Below are 19,788 nucleotides of genomic sequence, written 5' to 3' on the forward strand. Positions count from 1 at the left end.
CCCATGACTTTGGGGCCAGGTTGCCAGAAAAAAAGGACATTTGAATCCCTGATGAATTATGGAGCCAAATTATGAAAAGACTCCCACAACTGTTTGTAACCCTTCATTGTCTGGAGTTGTTGCAAGAAGCCATCCATCCATGGGGACGAAAATTATAGACTATGGAGGAGCGGGGAAATGGGACTGTGACCTGGTTGGTTTGGTCACAGGAAAGCAGCAGGAATGAAGAGCAGTCCAGGGAGGTGCATGCCTCGACTGTAGGACTCATTCATCTGGGCTCAGTGCTCCAGCTCCATGGGGGAACAGTGGGTGAGGCAGGGTGTTGATTGTGGGTCGGGCTGGATGGGGACTGGTGAGTGAGGCATGGGGGGGTTGGGAGGGCAACATAGGTTGAGGCAGGGTGGGGAGCGCAGTGGGTTAGACACGGTAGTGGTAGCAGTGAGGCAGAGAAGGGATGTTAGGTGAGGTAGGGAGGGTGGAGCTGGGAGAGCAGATTTAGGGTGCAGTGGGTGAAGAAGGATATGGGGTGGTGAATGATACAGGATGGGAGGACAATGGGTGAAGCAAGGTGGGGATGGTGGGAGAAGTGTGGGTGAGGCAAGGTGGAGGGTTGCGGCAATGGGGTGTGGTGGAGGCAGGCTGGGGCATGGTACACTGGGTGAGGGTGGGTGGATGAAACATTGGATGAGGCAGTGTGGGGGTGGGGGAGGGGGTGGTGCCGTAGGTGAGGCTGAATGAGGAGAGCAGTGTATGAGGCAGAGTGGGGTGGGAGGGAAGGGTGTGGATTGGGTGACTGTGGGAGGGACACCATATGATGGTGGGGAGTTTACAGAAAAAAATGATTGGTGTTGAAACAGGCGCTGGCACTTCACAGAACATCCACACCCCCTCCACTTTACAGTCGGGCACACTTATATTTACTCTGCTTCCTGTGCAGTATTTGTCCAGAAAAGGAATTGGTGTGAAGTCGGCAAGCATTGGTAATGCTTGTACAGGTGATGACCTGCCTCTTGCCGGCTTTGAGAATTACCGTATGTTTTAAGTAGACCCTCTATACTTCACACAGTGAACAAATAATCAAGCCATGTTCTTCACACACACCGCTCATGTAAAGACCCATGCCTCTTCTGTCACATATTGTAGTACAGGAAAGAACTGTAGATTCTGGTTTAAATTCAAGGTAGACACAAAATGCTGGAGTAACTCGATCCAAAACGTCACCCATTCCTTCTCCCCAGCCTGTCCCGCTGAGTTACTCCAGCATTTTGTGTCTACATCTGTGGAGGGATCTAAGGGAGATCACAAGGAAGGAGGAAACCAGCTTTAAACTCGTGTATAGGTAATTGGGTGACTACTGATATCAGTGGAAGATTTAAGCCATTAAATACAACCATCTGTGTCTTTATTTTGAATAGCCAGATCGTTGAAAGCAATCATTTCATCATGAGAAACAATCTCATTACATACTATCAGCTCATTACGACCAGCCTTTGTAGATTGGACAACCTATTTATTCTGTTCAGCTTTTTTATGTAGACTGCCACGTCTAATTCCACCCAACACCTTTTCCGGCTCACTTATCTCATTGTGTTTATTATATTCAGTTACCCTATTGTCCCAGTGATCTCATGGTTTCCAGTAATCTCATTTTACACCGAGGTTTCATCATATCTTGCCATCGCACAGTCACTATGTGTCTCATTTAGTTTGGTCATCCCACTGTGACCAGCGTTTGCATTGTTCACCAACCTGAAACCGGTAACTCTTTCTCGCTCCACCTCTCGCTGCCCTGATAAGCATTTCCACCATTTTCAGTTTTTTGTTTCAGATTTCCAGCATCTGCAGTTTCTGGCTTTTCATTAACTGTGTTTTATCTTTTCTTTGTGCTTGGGAGTTTTCATTGTGCCTGGGAGTTGTATTGTGCCTGGTCACCTTCTTGTGCTGAGACATTATGTGCAGCCCATTGACTTCGGCAATTTGTTGCACACAATCATCTTCTTGGGCACTTTTTGTCCAGTTTCCACACTGTGTCCATGTTTGCTATTTTTTCAGTGGTCACATCATTGTTTACAGGCCTGTTATTATGTGCAGACATCCCCTGAATGTTAGTGGATTCACCACTCCATGTGACGTGCTAACGTACCCAATTTCACCTTGTTCATCCACGATATTGCCCATACATCCCCATTATATCTGGACCGCTCCACTTTACTCCCCCACTGCACTCTAATCCCCACTATGCTCTCCACCCCATCACACTCCAGTATGTGGCCAAAATGAAACAGGGAGATTGTGCTTCCTGGACAAGGTGCTCTTGCACCCTCTGCATTTCGTTGCCCTGGTTGTCAGAATGTGCAATGATGATTGGTTCTGCTGCCTGTTAATATGTGGTGTTCAACGGTTTCAAAGGTCTTTTATTGTCACACGTACCAATTAAGGTACAGTGATATGCGAATTACAGTCATACGAAAAAAAGCAACAAAACACACAACTACATAAAAGTTAACATAAACATCCACCACAGCGGATTGCCCATATTCCTCACTGTGATGGAAGGCAAAAAAAGTCCGATCTTCATCTCCTGCGGTCGAGACAGTCGACCCATCCGTCAGGGCGATCGAAACTCCTGCATTGGCGCGGTTGAAGCTCCTGTGGCTTGGAGTTCCCGAAGTCGGTCTCTGACCAGAAACCGCGAACTCCGCGATGTTAGTCCCGTAGTCTCCCCGCGGTGGAGCTCTCAAAAGTCGGTCTCCAGCAAAGGCCGCCAACTCCTCGATGTTAGGCCGCAGTGCGGACAGATACGATACGGAAAACAATCGCATCTCCGTCGAGATTAGAAAAAGTTTCCCTCAACCCCCTCCCCCACTCCCCACATAAAACAAGATAAAGAACACTAAAAACATATTTTTAACATGTACTATATAAACACAAAGAAGGAAGGGACAGACAGACTGTTGGTGAGGCAGCCACAGCACTTGGCCATTCAGTCCCTCGAATGTGGCCCACAAGAAGCCATTCAGCCCCTCGAATCTGACATAAATAAATAACCCTTATATTGCATCCATTTTATGTTCTTACATCCAGCCATCCCAGTGTGAACAGCCAATTCATTGAAGCTTCACAACTCACTCTACTGTGCCCATCTATTTATTTACGGACAACTCTTCCTGTGATTCACCCAGACATGTCTACACATGCAGTTATGACATATGCAGTTATGTGTAATAATCTGTCCTGGGTTCCAAGGCATAAATATCACCAACAATTTGTCCAAAATTGACACCACAACCAATGCATTTACTTCCTCAGAAAACTAAGAAAAATTAATCTGTGATTAATGTCAATACTCAGAGGCTAATTTAACTCATACTTTTGTAAATTGTATAAAAATCAAAAATGTTTGGACGGATATTTTTAGAATAATTTCTGAAGTTGTCAACACCCAATTGGATCCCGACTCAAAATTAATAATATTAGGAATGTCAGAACAAAGCCTAAAACTTACAACAAGCCAAAGAAACTTCCTTGATTATAGTATAATAACTGGGAAAATAACTACCCAAGTGAAATATGATGTGCTGTTCCTCCAATTTGAACTGGGCCTCACTCTGACAATGGAGGAGGCCCAGGACAGAAAGGTCAGATTGAGAATGGGAGGGGGAGTTGAAGTGCTGAGCCACCAAGAGATCAGGTAGATTAAGACTGACTGAGCGGAGGTGTTCAGCGAAACGATCGCTGAGCCTGCGCTTGGTCTCGCCGATGTAGAGAAGTTGACACCTGGAACAGCGGATACAGTGGCTGAGGTTGGAAGAGGTACGAGTGAAAAGACTCTTTGGGTCCTTGGATGGAGTCGAGGGGGGGAGGTAAAGGGACAGGTGTTGCATCTCCTGCAGTTTCAGGGGAAAGTACCTGGGGAGGGGGTGGTTTGGGTGGGAAGGGACGAGTTCACCAGGAAGTTTTGGAGGGAACGGTCTCTGTGGAAAGCAGAAAGGGGTGGAGATGGGAAGATGTGGCCAGTAGTGGGATCCCGTTGGAGGTGGTGTTGGAAGATTATATGCTGTATGCGACGGCTGATGGGGTCTAAGGTGAGGACAAGGGGGACTCTGTCCAAATGGGAGGAGGGGGAGAAAGAGCGGAGCTGTGGGATATCGAGGAGACCCTAGTGAAGTGTGATGGGTTAATCCAGAGGTGATGAGCAGATACATATCTAGAATATGGCACTTGTTTTTCAGATGTAGAGAGTTGAGAACACTTTACAGTTTTTTATCAGTCATACTTTAGATTTTTAACTTGAGAGATACATCGTTGAAACAGGCCCTTCTGCCTACCGAGTCTGTGCCGACCAGTGACTTTGTCACTGTTTATTTCTCAAATTTGATTTTTGATTCTGGGAAGAGGCCTGCCTCTCTTCAAAGAAACAATTTCAATGCCGAAGCCTGTGAATGTTGTTCAATGAGAAATAGGTGAATACAGTAACAGACAGAAACAAACCCAGTGAATTTGCCTTTCAAGATTAAGCATAGGCCCATTGATGATAACAGGTGACATTTAGCAGCACTGTACATACTAGTACAGGTACCTGACACAAGGCAGGGTTTAGTTCTGAAACTGAGATAGGCAAATTTAATCCTATTGCAATATTGTAAACATACTATTTGAAAATTTAGACCAATTGCTAAATGATAGGAGCGACCTGAATGGAGAAAGGATTTATGCAGCTTTGCATGGTGTGATTCAATGTTTATCATTTGCAAAAGGAAGTTGAGTTATTTTCTCAGACTGCTCTTTAGACTCTCAATGGTTTTTCTCAGATAAAAGCTGAGATGTAATGCCAGTTTTAATCAGAATCATGTTTATACTTGAAAATAAGGAACTTTGAGCTGAAATATCAACTCTGTTTTTCTGTCCCGTGGATTCTATCTGACCTGTCTGCAGCATGTTCTGTTTTGACTCATACTTATGAAATTCTTCTCCCATCATCCAGAGACAATCTGGTGGGACTTGCAAAATTCTCAGGGAATCATCTGTCTTTCAGTTCCTCCCCTTCCTCTGTCTCCACCCTACAAGCTCTTTCATTTACTAGACCAAGAATGATTTGTCCCTGCTAGTTCCTTGTAGTTCAGTACATCTATCCCAAGGAAGTGGCTCATGTAATAAGCAGGAAGTGTCCCTGCATGGTAATACTATGTCAACCTCTCTCTCATCGCTGTACCATAGTCTGTAACTATGTATGAGCAATTGTTTAGAATTAAATCAGGTCATCGTTTACCATTACATGACTAATATGTCCCCTGCAATAAGAGGATTAGAGTTGCGATAGACATAAAGGGCTCGAGTGCTGGGGCGGAACGGCGGTGCAGCAGTAGAGTTGCTGCCTCACAGCACCAGAGACCCAGGTTCGATCCCGACTACGGGCGCTCTCTGTATGGAGTTTGTACGTTCTCTCCCTGTGACCTGCGTGGGTTTTCTCTGAGATCGGTTTCCTCCCACACTCCAAAGACAGAGGTTTGTAGGTTAATTGGCTTGGTATAAATGTAAATTGTCCCTAGTGTGTGTAGCATGATGTTAATACGCGGTGATCGCTGATCAGTGTGGACACGGTGGGCCGAAGGGCCTGTTTCCGTGCTGCATCTCTGAACTAAACTAAACTCAACTAAACTCACTGATTCAGGCAGCATCTCAGAAGAACACGAGTAGGTGATGTTTTGGGTCGGACACCTTTTTTAGACTTTCATGTCTAAATCCAGGGATACGTCACTCTGTGCCCCCACAGTGTGCAGATCAGATGATGTTTATGGGTGACTAATGCCTCATTTGTGTGGACTTCCTATCTAACACAGTCCAACCAAAACAAACAGCTGAGTTTCTATTCCCATTCACAGGAAGTCATCAGCGGTACAGCCAGAGGTAATTGCTATAATCTTGATAGGGAGACTGCTCTGGAGATTTTGCATTTGTCTTTATAAAAGGCCCAGTGAGATACATCAACAGGACTGAATCACAATGAAACCTTTGCTGTCGTAAATAATCTGGGTCAGGAGGACCAGGACTTGCCCTTGGCGTGGGCATCATGGATGAAAATAAAACAGACTTGAAATTCATTTCATGAGCTCAGGTTGGATTTGAAAATAAAACAGACTTGAAATGAGAAGGGATTTCATTTCATGAGCATTCTAGATGGTGAAGGAGTGTGTTATCAGGTTAAGGGGGAGGCTCTGAAGAGCTTTTTCTCCCTGATGTCTGGAGAAAGCAAATTCAACTCAGGGAATGGCTGCGCTGCTGTAGGCGGCTGCATTCCGCTTTTCAGGGTTTTTTGTCTTGAAGATGTGAGAAGGGATTTCATTCTAACAGGATTGCATGCAGGAGGGACATTCTAGATGGTGAAGGAGTGTGTTATCAGGGTCACATTCTAAGGATAAGGGGGAGGCCATTTGGAGCTGTGATGAGGAGAAATGTTTTCTCCCTGAGAATGGTGAACCTGTGGAATTTTTTGCCACTGAAAGCATTTGAATTATCATCGAAAGCCTGGATCGCCTCAACGCAGAGGGAGAACAAGGAAGGAGGGACAAGGTCTTTAAGACTTTTGCCTTCCATCACAGTGAGGAGGTGCCTGGCAGACGCACTGTGGTGGATGTTCAAATGTGTTAACTGTTTGTTCTGTTATTTTATTTTCTGTTATGGCTGCAAGGTATGCAACTTCGTTCAAACTGGAGACAGTTTGAATGACAATAAAGGATACTTTATACTTTATACTTTCTATTCAAGATGGAATTAGATACTGTTCTGAGGGCAAGAGGGATCAAAGAAGATGGGGAGAAAGAATAGGATACCCAATGTGGATGTGCAGAGATGATCACATTGAATGGTGAAGCAGATGGAAAGGGCAGAATGGCCTACCGCTGCATCTAATTTTTAAGCAATTGACAACCAATGTGAACATAATGGGTCTGTCCCAATTAGGCGACTTTTTAGGCGACTGCAGGAGACTTTGCAGTCGCCACATGTTCGCGGGTGGTTGCCGTGGAGTCGCCTTCATGGTCGTGAGGAATTCCCGCATTCTGGGAACTAGTCGTGGCCTCATTATAGTCGCCGCAAATTTTTCAACATGTTGAAAAATTACATGTTGAAACATGTTGAAAAATTAGCGGCGACTAGAATGGAACCGCCATGGAGAATAGCGAGAATTCTCATGCCATATGGTGGGCACCAGGAGGTCCTAGTGGGTTGCCAGGAGGTTGAAGGTTCTCTTAGGTTCTTGTAGGTTGTAGCCAGTGCTGACCAGTGAATTTCATTGTCTCATTGGGAAAAAAACAGTTAGCAGTAGTTTTCAGAACCAATGATAACCAACCGGTAATGTTAAATGTCCGCCGAGCTTCACAGCCGTGTATCTCTGGCTTCTTAAACGTTGTCACCGCTCCTTCTCCTCCCTCTCTCCCTCCTCTCCCCCCTCTCCCCCCTTCTTTTAAAGGACTTACCATACACTGTGCTTTTTAGCTTCTTAATTACAGCGCCAACCTTCCTGTTCATCACGGTGTGTGTCTGTATCACATTGGCTTTGCACCGTGTAAATTTCACTCAGACAGCGCTCCCCCCGCTAGCTCTGTCATCCGCCCGCATAACGGGCTGGTGAAGGAAACGACTGCCGGTAACTTGACAAACACTGGCAGTCGCCTGAAAAATCGCCAAAGTGGGACAGGTCCATTAGAATCATTTTGCAAAGCTTGTGGCTTGAGTTGAATTTCTTGGGTTTAGATGAATGTTGAGCTGTAGCCGAGGCCATTAATTTTCCTGGAATCTTCAAGTTGAGATTGGATAAATCACACCTTGCCTTTAGATAGTTTAATTAGTTCCATCTGTAGTAATATGGTTAGTAACATGGTTGAAGTAGTCTATTTAACCTCGTTAAATTAATTTTCCAGCCAATGCAACAAAGAATATTATTGAATTCTGTCTATGGCCAGGTGTTTATTCCGCTGAACTGTGGCATTATTCACGGCAGCTTGGGAATAGCTTGGGATCAGGGTAGAATATGCGCATTGCTATTGGTATTGGTTTATTATTCTCATGCATACTGAGATACAGCCAATAACTTTGTTTTGCATCCTGTCCAGGCAAATCATATCATGCATGTGTACAACCAAACATACACTGATACAGCAGGTATTGCAAAGAGAAACAAAACAGGGATGGGCGGTAAGGCTGGTTTGCGTAGTTTCAGTCTGTATTTCAGACTGCATCGACAATCTGCAATTTTTTATATCTTGGACAGATCAGTCAAACCAAATTGTGATGCATCCCGATAGGATACCTTTTCTAGTGCATCTGTAGAGGTTGGTATCAGCTGTTGCAGTCGTTTAAAATGTATTTAGTATTCTGAGGAAGTAGAGGCTTTTTTTGATGTAGTGTCTGTGAGGTTAGACTGGAACAAATTGTTGTTGATATTTATGCCAAGGAGCCTGAAGCTCTTGATTATTGCCACTTCAGCACCACTGATGCAGACTGGGGCGTGTTGCCTGAAGTCGATGACTACCTCCTTCATTTTGTTGACATTGAGGGTGAGGTTATTTTCTTGACACCATGGCAAAAGCTCTCTATCTCCTTCCTGTACTCTGTCTCGTTATTGTTTGAAATCCGGCCCACGATGGTAGTGTCAGCTGCAAACTTATCAATGGTGTTCCAGCTGAAATTGGCTGCACAGTCGTAATGTATAGGGAGTGTATTAAGGGGCTGAGCACTGGTGTTGAGAATTGTCATGGAGGATGTTTTGTGACCTATCCTTACTGACTGCTGTCTACGAGTCAGGAAGTTAAGGATGCAGTTGCATCAAGGTGTTACAGAGTGCTAGGTCCAGTACTTTGGACATGGGTTTGGTTGGAATTATGATGCTGAGGACGGAGTTATGATCAATAAATAGGAGTTTGACATGGGTATCTTTGTTATCTAGATGTTCCAGGGATGAGTGTAGGGAGAGGGAGATGGCATCTGCCATTGAACCTTTGTGGCAGTGGATGAATTACAGTGATGTACAACTGTGTAGATTGTTGGATGATGACCAGTACACACATGGCGGGTCTAAAGGCAGTTTCTCTGGTATATTTCTCGATGATTCCATTATTGATTCTTACTTGATATGGCACAGAGGAAAGCCTTTCAGCCCACTGGTTCCCTGCCAGCTCACCAAGAGCAATCCCATGTCTTGTTGCCCTCCCTTTAAAACTTTAGTATAAAGTTTATCCCTTTAAAATGGATTGTTAATTCCCACAAGGAAATTGAATTTGCGACATGATGCAGCGATGCTGGTAACACCAGTCACAGGATTGTGTAGTTTCAGTCTGTATTTACTCTGCATTATCAGTACGGTTCAAGATTTGAGTTAGTAATCAAATATTTCACAATCACCTCCACTGTTCAATTAATGACCACACATGACTATAACCAAAAATGAAAGTAGGTGGTATTGGAGGGTGTGGGTTGGAAACGGAGTGAAAAGTTAGAGGTACAGAGATAGGTGCAGTTACTGGTGGACTATGACTAGCCTTGTGATCTACACCAGGCTCTTTGATTTTCACCATGTTATTCAGTGACTTGCATGAGAGTTGTACCAACCACCCACCACCCATTTACACTAATCTCATGTTGTTCTCCCCATATTCCCATCAACTCCCCCAAGATTCTACCAATCACCCACACTTTCGGGTAAATTTACAATGGCCAATTACTCTACTAATCCGCACGTCATAAGGAGAAGGTGCTTGGGAAGTTGAAAAACCTGAAGGTGGATAGGTCACCTGGACCAGATGGATTAAACCACAGGGTTCTGAAAGATATGGCTTTAGAGATTGTGGAGGCATCAGTGGTAATCTTTCCAGAAACTCAAGAGTCAGGAGTGGTTCCAGAGGACTGGAAAATTAAAAATGTTACTCCACTGTTCAAGCAGGGAGCAACCCAATAGAAGGTAAACTAGAGGCCAGTTAGCCAGGTAAGATTTTAGAGTCCATTATAAAGGATGATGTTTCAGTGTACTTGGAAGCACATGATAAAATAGCCCAAAATCAGCTGGTTTTGTGAAGGGTAGATCTTGCTTGAAGAATCTGTTGCAATTTTATGAGGAAGTTAATAGCAGGATGGACAGAAGGAGAGGCAATGGATGCTATTTATCTGGATTTTCAGAAGGGCTTTGTTTGATAAGGTGCCAATTGTGAGGCTGCTAAAGAAGATGAGAGCCTGTGGTATTAGAGGGAAGATACTGGCATGGATAGAAGGCTGGCTAAAAGGCAGAAGGCAAAGAGTAGGAATAAAGGAGGCTTTTTCCGGTTGGCTGCCAGTGATTAGTGGTGTTTCATAGTGTCCATCATCTATGTTTCCAATTTTCGGCCAGGCTCTTGCACAGTGGAAAGCCTTCTCATTTCCCTCCGCTTGATCTTCCAGGCGGTTAGTGTAGAGACAGCAGGGATCCTGCAGAAGGAATGGGACAGGTTGGGAGAGTGGGCAAAGAGGTGGCAGATGGAATACAGCATAAAAAAACTGTGCAGTCATACTTTGTGGTAGTAGGAATAAAGGCATAGACTATTTTCTAAATAGGGAGAATATTTAGAAATTGGAGGTGCAAAGGGACTTGGGAGTGCTCATGTAGGATTTCAAAAAGTTAATTTACAGGTTGAATCAATAGTAAGGAAGGGAGATGGGATGTTAGGACTTATTTGGAGAGGACTAGAATAAAAAAACGGGAATGTCATGCTGAAGATTTGGAGGGCTCTAGTCAGACTGCATTTGGTGTATTGTGAGCAGTTTTGGGCCACATCTCTGAGGAAGGATGTGCTGGCGTTGGAGAATGTTCCCGGGGGTGAGTGGGTTAACATATGATGAGTGTTTGATGGCACTGGGCCTGTACTCGCTGAAATTTAGGATCAGGGAACCTCAGTGAAACTTACCAAATAGTGCGAGGCTTGGATTGAGTGCAAGTGGAGAGAATGTTTCCACTAGTGGGAGAGTCTAACACCAGAGGCCATAGCCACAGAATAAAAGGACGTACCTTTAGAAAGGAGATGAGGATGAATTTCTTTAGTCAGAGGGTGGTAAATCTGTGGAATACATTGCCACATGTGGCTATGTAGGCCAAGTCATTAAGTACTTTTAAAGCGGCGATTGACAGAAACTTGATTGGTACAGGTGTCAGGGGTTATTGGGAGAGGGCAGGAGAATGGGTATGAGGGGAAAAATAGATCGGCCATGATTGAATGGCAGAATAGACTCAATAGGCTGAATGGCCTACTTCTGCTCATGTGACTTATGAACTTTCAATTGAAAGGAGTTTATTTGAGAATGCCACCAACGATGAGTTAAATTGTTCTACATTTCGAATCACCAGGAGAAATTGAGTAAATGTTAATCCAGATATTGTATACAATATTACTTATGCAGATTTTAGATCTTGAAAGGCCATCCACATCATACTGTGCCTTCCATAATGTTTGGGACAGACCCATCATTTATTTATTTGCCTCTGTACTCCACAATTTGAGATTTGTAATAGAAAAAAAATCACATGTGGTTAAAGTGCACATTGTCAGACTTTAATAAAGGCCATTTTTATACATTTTTGTTTCACCATGTAGAAATTACAGCTGTGTTTATACATAGCCCCCCAATTTCAGGGCACCATAATGTTTGGGCCACATGGCTTCACAGGCGTTTGTAATTGCTCAGGTGTGTTTAATTGCCCTCTTAATGCAGGTATAAGAGAGCTCTCAGCTCCTAGTCTTTCCTCCAGTCTTTCCAACACCTTTGGAAACTTTTATTGCTATTTATCAACATGAGGACCAAAGTCAAAGAAACCATTATGAGACTGAGAAACAAGAATAAAACTGTTAGAGACATCAGCCAAACCTTAAGGGCCTGTCCCACTTACGCGATTTGTTCGGCGATTTGCCGGCATCCGTCATAGTCGCAGCAGGTTGCCGAAAATTTTCAACATGTTGAAAATCCAGTGGCGACCAGAAAAAGGTACGACTCTTTGGGCGACTACTCACCACCAAACAGGCAAAACCCCGTGACAAATCTCCTAGAATGTTCTCCTAGTCCACCCCCTTTGGCCTCCAATTATCCAGATTGCCTTACTGGACAAAACACCATCTACTCCTTTGGATAAGATGTGAAATTGAGGTATGTTGCGTGGTGTGGATAGATGCTAAATATTGCTAAGTATCCATGACGTTTGAGCGTCCTGGCCAACATTATTACCCCAGTTGACTCGACCAGGTACAGACTTGCTGCTTGATGAATTTATTCATTCACTGCTGTCAGCCTCTCCATTACTTCATTGATTTGTTGTTAATCCCACTGCAACCATAACTGTTGAATGTACTGATATCCATTACCGCATCGATTTATTCATTTGTTGCTTTGCTCATTGCTCCATTAGTTTATTGATTTGTTGATGTGATGGGTGTTCTATGAATTTATTGATCCACTTGTGCTCACTTGGTTGTGTGCCTCCATTTATCAGTATCCTTTCACCATCGTCAATGAATCATAGACCTGTGAGGCCTCTGGTTGATTGGGTGCATTAATATGAAACCCTGAGCACACATTGTGCACTGATTTAAGACTTCAGCTTATTTCATTATTTTGAAGTCTGAAGCTCACAGTTTTGTTGTCATCACATTGAAGACCCAAGGACAACCTTTTCCCTTTGGTGTTACAGAGAATTGACTGGAATAAAAAGAGGAACTCGGAGAGGTGTTGGTCACACTTCATCACGTATGCAAATGTTATATGTCGAGTGTAAAGGCGAATGTAAATTGGCCTTTAATTCCCTTTTTGCAGTTCAAGTGCCTTTTAACAATATTGTACCGTTTGCAAAAGAGTGAAAGAAATCAATGCTGTAATGGATATCAGTACACTTAGCAATTACTGAGCTCCGGGCTTAACAAGTGAATTAATTAAGGGAAAAGCTAGTGACTGTGGACTGATAAATCTATTGAGCAGAAAGACTGTATCACACAGAGTTGTTATATATTTATTCATTCATTTGTCATGTGGAGATGTATTGCCCATCACTAATTGCGCTAGAGGAGGTGGTGGTGCGCCATCTTTATAAACCATTCTAGTCCTTCTGGTTAAATGCTCCCACACTGTTACATTGGCTGCAACAGGATTTGGACCCAGCTTTGATGAAGAAATGGTGAAGTATTTCCAAGCCAGGATGGTGTGCAAATTACAGAGGTGGTGGTGTCCATGCGTTTGTGCTGTTCTCTCCCGACCTGCAGGTTGTGGTTGTTGACTTGGGTAGTGCTGATGGAGCAGCCTCAGGAAATATCTGCACTGCCTTTTGTAGGTCTGATTTGGTTTGATTTATTATCATTGTCATGTGAACTGAGATACAGTGAACTTAGTTTTGTGTGCAAGCCAGGCAAATCATACCATACATGAGTATGATCAAACTACATAGGTTCACAGCAGGCAATGCAAAAAAGAGATAGGAGAGAGCTGATAACATACAATTAGAGAAATTGACCTATGGAATATAAAGTCACACAGTAAAAAAAACAAGGTGTTAGAGGTACTCACAGGCAGCAAGTGTGAAAGAAAATAGACAATGTTTCGGATTGGACCTTTCTTCAGACTGATGGAGTGGTGGGGGGAAGATATCTGGACAAGAGAGGTGGGGGTGGGGCAGTCTGGCAAATAATAGGTGGATATAGTTGAGGGAAGTGGGGGGTGGGGGGATGGGGGTGGTTGACACATGGGTGGTGATACTGATGAAGCTAGAGGTGAAACGGGGACAAAAGGGTGTCAGACAAGAAAAGTAAAGGTGGAGTGAAGTGTAAAGCTGGAGGGCAGGATATGGGCGGAATGGGACGGGGACTGGGAAGGAGAGATTCTAAAGGGAAATAGGAGACTCGGAGATAAAAGGAATGGAAGATGAGTGTAAAGAGGAAGGAAAAGGAATGGGGTGACAATGTGCCCTCCTGAACATCAGCGAGACCAAGCATAGATGATGACCGTTTCGCTGAACACTTGAGTTTGCTCCACCAAGGCCTATTGGATCTCCTGGTTGCTCACCATTCTAACTCCTCTTCCCATTCCCATAACAACCTTTATGTTCCCATAACGACCTTTCTCCTCCATTGCCAGAACGAGGTCACATGCAAACTGGAGGAACAGCACCTCATATTCCGCTTGGGTATGAATTCACCAATTTTAGGCAACTAACCAGAGCTCCTGTCCCTCTTCTCTTCCAGCTTCCTTCTTTCCCCCCCCTCCCCCCCCCCCCCCCCCCCCCCCCTCTCTCTCCCTGTGCTCCACTTGGACTTGCACCCATTTCTCCCCACCCTTGCCCAAATCACCTACACCCCTTCCACTGGCCTCTCGATTCACATCTCCTCTATCGTTATCTCACACCTTTGGTCTTTTCTTCTCTGGCTTTTATCCAACCATCTGCTTATCAAAAAAAACAAATCCTCACCCATATCTATCTATCTATCACTTATGTAGGAAAGAACTGTAGGTGTTGGTTTACACCGAAGATAGGCACAAAATGCAGGAGTAACTTAGCGGGACAGGCAGCATCTCTGGATAGAAGGAATGGGTGACGTTTTAGGTCGAGACCCTTCTTCGACCCAAAGCATCACCCATTCCTATCCAGAGGTACAGCCTATCCTGCTGAGTTAATCCTGCATTTAGTGTCTATCTATTACATGCCAGGTTTTGTCCTGTCCCTCTTATCTTCTAGCTTTTTACCCCTTCGCCATCAGATCGGTCTGAACAAGGGTCTCAACCTAAAACATCACCAATCCATGTTCTCCAGAGATACTGCATGACCCTCTGGTTATTCCAGCCTTTAGTTTTTTTTAAACCTTTAGCGTGGACATTGTGGTTTGAAGGGTCTGTTCCTCTGATGCACCTTTCTATGTTCTATCTATTGTGCAAGGTCCTAAAATTGAAATGCTTTGTACATAAGCATATTCTTTTTTTCTTATCATAGGGGGACAGATGGAGAAAGTCAGAATCATATTATCGCTGAAGATTATTTGAAATTCTCGCTCGTTTGTCTAAGTTAATCATTAGCTGAATTAGGGAAAGGGCAAAGGATTACACCTCTTCACTGGCTTGCCTTTCTTTCAGTCAATGTCAGAGCTACAGGGGGAAATCCAACACTCCAAGTGCCTTATTTTCTGAATCAGTGCAGAAACACGAGGAAAGTAGAAATTGGCATAGGTTTAAAGTATGAACACTGAGGTGTGAAGTAACAGAAACTGTGATAAGTGTCCCTGACCACACTAGCTTGCTTATCAACATGGGAAAGCACAACGTTGTCATGGAGAACTAATCTGTATTCTCGTGTCTGCCTGGTGGAAGTAGTGAACAAATAATGGGTCAGAATGTTTATTCTGTTCCACCTTCAGTGGAGCGAACAGAAACTGTTGTGGCCTCCAGGTGGTTGCACCTGTTGTCAGTAATCTGTACATTTTCCATCTGGTTACCAGTTTTTAAAATAATTAATTCATATAAGATCTGGACCTCACTGGCACTTAGTGTCCATTCACAAATAGCCCTTGAGAAGATGGTGGTGAGCGTCTTCTTGAACTGCTGTATTCCTTCTGGTGAATATTCTCCCCACACTGGCATTGGACAGGGAGTTCCAGGATTTATACTTAGTGCTTTATATGGAAAAATGAAAAAAAACAGCATGGTTGTTGCAATGTTCTCCAAACATTGACTGGGACTTACTTAGTGGCAAAGGCATAGATAGGGCAGAATTTCCTATGTGTATCCAAGAGCATTTTGATCTCAGATCTTCCTGGAGCATCTTGAGAGCTGCACACATTCAGGCAAATTGGAAGTATTCCATCACACTCCTGACTTGTGCCTTGTCGATGGTAGAAACGGTCTGGGATGACAGATGGGTTTTCTGTTACAGTTCACCCAACTCTTGTGTCCCCGGCATGTATGTGGCCTGTCCATCCAGCTGAGTTTGTGGTCAATGGTGAGCCCCAGAATGTTGAAGGTGGGGTCAGTGATAGTAGACGGATTGGACAGTAATTGGCCAGATTGCATTTCTTTAATTGGGCATAACTAAGATGAATACGCACCGCCTTTTCTCCAGGATAGGGGAGTCCAAAAAATTGAGGGCATAGGTTTATGGTTAAAGGGGAAAGATTTAAAAGGGACCAGGGGGACAAGGTCTTTACACAAAAGTAGGTGGGTAGATCAAATGAACTGCAGGACAAATTGGTAGAGGCAGGTACAATAACATTTAAAAGGCATTTAGAAAGGTACATGGGTTGGTAAAGTTTAGTGGATGTACGATAAATGCGGGCAAATGGGACTAGTTTAGATGGGCATCTTAATCGGCATGGATGAAGGGTCAAAGGGCCAGTTTCCATACTGTATTATTTTGTGACTGTGACTCTGTACAAAGCACAGTAGAACCCAGTCAGAAGACCAAGGAGCTCATTGTAGACTTCAGGAAGTCCAGAGGCGGCACGCACACCCCCATCCACATTAACGGGACGGAGGTGGAACGTGTTTCTAGCTTCAGGTTCCTGGGAGTCAACATCTCCGATGACCTCTCTTGGACCCACAATACCTCTACTCTGATCAAGAAGGCTCATCAGCGTCTCTTCTTCCTGAGAAGACTGAAGAAGGTCCATCTGTCTCCTCAGATCCTGGTGAACTTCTACCGCTGCACCATCGAGAGCATCCTTACCAACTGCATCACAGTATGGTATGGCAACTGCTCTGTCTCCGACCGGAAGGCATTGCAGAGGGTGGTGAAAATTGCCCAACGCATCACCGGTTCCACGCTCCCCTCCATTGAGTCTGTCCAAAGCAAGCGCTGTCTGCGGAGGGCGCTCAGCATCGCCAAGGACTGCTCTCACCCCAACCATGGACGGTTTACCCTCCTACCATCCGGGAGGCGCTACAGGTCTCTCCGTTGCCGAACCAGCAGGTCGAGGAACAGCTTCTTTCCGGCCGCTGTCACTCTACTAAACAACGTACCTCGGTGACTGCCAATCACCCCCCCCCCCCCCGGACACTTATTATTTTTTTTTTTTTATTCAAAATCGTTTGCTATGTCGCTCTTCAAAGGAGATGCTAAATGCATTTCATTGTCTCTGTACTGTACACTGACAATGACAATTAAAATTGAATCTGAATCTGAATCTGAATCTGAGTACAATGTACTCTGTCAATGCGACAAGCTTGGATCTTTGGTGGGGCCAGATTAGACAATTTTATGGACTATTGAATGTTATGATGATTATTATTATTATTATTATTATTATTATTATTATTATTTATTATTATTATTATTATTTATATGATAAATTAGGTAATATATTAATTAGATTAATATATTTCTAAATTGGCCATGGACAGGATGTTGTGACACTACACCTGAAAAACCGTGAATAATTTTGCACCTCTTACTTAAAAAAAGGATATAGTAGCATTGGAGGCAGTCAAAAAAAGATTTACCAGGTTAATTTCCAGGATAAGAAGGTTGTCATTTCACGAGAGGCTAGACAGGTTGGATGTGTATTTCTTGGAGTTAAGAAAATGAAGGATCACCTTGTTCAAACATGTAAAATGCTAAGGGAGCTTGACAGGGTGGATGTTGAGATGATTTCACCAATGGGAATTTTTTGAACAAAGGGACATTGTTACAAAATGTAGGACTGGTCATTTAAAACAGGTGGGTAGAAATGTCTTCTCTCACAAGTGGTGCGTATGTACAATTCCCTTTCCCCGGGGATGGTGGAAGCCAGATAGATAAATATTAGATAGATCAAGGAATTAGGGGTTCTGGGAAACTGGCACGGAAGACGTGTTAAGGCCAGTGCAGATCAGCCATGAGTATATTGAATGATGGCTTAGGCTTGAGGGGCGAGTGGCCTACTCTTGCTCCTATTTTCTTGTGTTCTTGTGGAAAGTAAACCTTCCACGCTCACCCGTTCTGGCAGATATCTAATCATAGACGCACCATTATGCATGACTTTTAACTGCCCCCTCAATCCAGGGGCAATAAATGCTGGTGCTGTCACGGCCCATGGACAAGTTTAATAGATGTTCCATTTTCCATATCTTCAGAGATTCATGGGGTAAGTGACATGGATTTATTCTCATTAATTTGACCACAAACAGCAGACAGAATGCGGGAATTGCAGGTGGATCTGATTGGCTTCTGAGCGGGCTGGATAAAAAAACTGACCTGATTTCCTTCCTATTCCAGGGCAGAAAGAGGCCAATATGGGCGCTTCATTGAAAAGCAGCAGTTTTGCCACAGTAACGGACATCAGTGACTCCGAACTCAATTTTCTCTGATCACCATCAAGACTTGCCTCGATTGACAGAACCGTTCCCGTTCAGCTTCGTTCTTCAGCGTATGTCCCCTCTGGCCCAGTCATTGCTGTGCCCTAATGTAAAGGCACGTCCTTGCTATCCTGCCTGGTAACCTGTGCTGCCTGTTTGTCAGGGTCACTAACTCTGGTGGAGAAGAACCCTGAATCTACCATTAGATGAACATGTGCCACCAACTGCCCCTTCCCCAACATCCTGACATTGAACTCTAGGCACCAGCCCCACACTGCCCTCTCATAACTGCTCACATGGGTAACCTTGTGTCATAGAGTCAAACAGACCATTATTTTTATATATAAGAAAGGAATGCATTTAATAAAAATAAATGTTCTTATTTTTCTTTGCCTTTGCTCCCGGTCTCCTTGATTAATCCTTACCAGCGGAGGATTCCTTGAATGTTGACAATCTCCCCCTCACCCCTTTTTACTCCACATTTGGTCCCACACCTGTGGATTTTTTCTGTCTGTGTAATAGCTGCAAGTAAACTGAGTATGAACCTACATGGTGGACATGATTTAGGAGACCATTCAGAACACTCTGTTATGCAGGACATAAGTTTCCACAGGATTCTCTTGATCCTCAATCAGAGGATCAGTGTAAAAGGGTTCTTGATAGTTGGCACGGATTTGATGGGCTGAAGGGCTTGTTTCCATGCTGCAGGACTCCAACTCAGCACAATTCTGGGAGAGGTAACTGGGAAATAGCACGACTCTGTGGAAAGGAGAACTTGCCGGCATCCTCTGTGAATGGTTTAGCTCTGCTGCTCCTCCTTGACTAAAGAAACAGTTGCATGAATGCGAGAGCATGTTCCTAAGCCCCAAGATAGGCCAAATATTATACATGTTCTCCAGAGCTGTTGCCTGACTTGCTGTTACCCTAGCAATTTGCGTCTATTTTTGTAAACCAGAATATGCTGTTCCTTGTTTCCCCAAACATTTTTCTGCTGGTTTATCCCAATCACCAAGGCCTATATTGGCAGACCTAGCATGAAAGTGTTCTCTCAACCACATGGCCAGTTAACATGATACATAACTGGCCTATGTGATTTCCCAGCTCTTCATTGAAATAACACAACAGGAATATTTAAAGAGCAGCCAAGTGCATCTGAGAGGTGACACCTCCAACCACTGCATTGACTCTCAGCCTAGTTTTTGCACCTCACACCTCAGCTGATACCAGTGAGCAAGCTCTGGGCTGGGGATGTACCAGAGCACTCTATCTATCTGTCCATACTCCCACCCTTCTGTAGCTTGCAAGTCCTGTGTAACCCCACCAGACTTGGTGTATTATAGGAGAGTATAATTATGCTGCAAACTAAGGCATTAAATAAGGACGTGACAAATTAACTAATGAGTGTAATTGAGTTTAATGACATTTATGTAGGGGTATTGCATGGTCTATTTGTGTGTATAGTTTACTCAA

The 19,788-nt window shown here is 44.0% G+C and overlaps 1 protein-coding gene across 4 annotated transcripts in view; it reads left to right on the forward strand.

Annotated features, from left to right (window-relative positions):
* Nucleotides 1–18,710, forward strand: part of dzip1l (DAZ interacting zinc finger protein 1-like) — a 117,158-nt gene extending 98,448 nt beyond the window's left edge. For all 4 annotated transcript variants that reach the window (XM_055646015.1, XM_055646013.1, XM_055646012.1 and 1 more), the window contains exon 17: nucleotides 18,239–18,710. In XM_055646015.1, coding sequence (XP_055501990.1) covers nucleotides 18,239–18,330 — 92 coding nt within the window. In that variant the 3' untranslated portion in view covers nucleotides 18,331–18,710. The remainder of the gene's footprint in view (nucleotides 1–18,238) is intronic.
* The last annotated feature ends 1,078 nt before the right edge of the window (nucleotides 18,711–19,788 follow it).

Source organism: Leucoraja erinacea, chromosome 14, assembly GCF_028641065.1.
Source record: "Leucoraja erinacea ecotype New England chromosome 14, Leri_hhj_1, whole genome shotgun sequence".
Lineage (NCBI taxonomy): Eukaryota > Metazoa > Chordata > Chondrichthyes > Rajiformes > Rajidae > Leucoraja > Leucoraja erinaceus.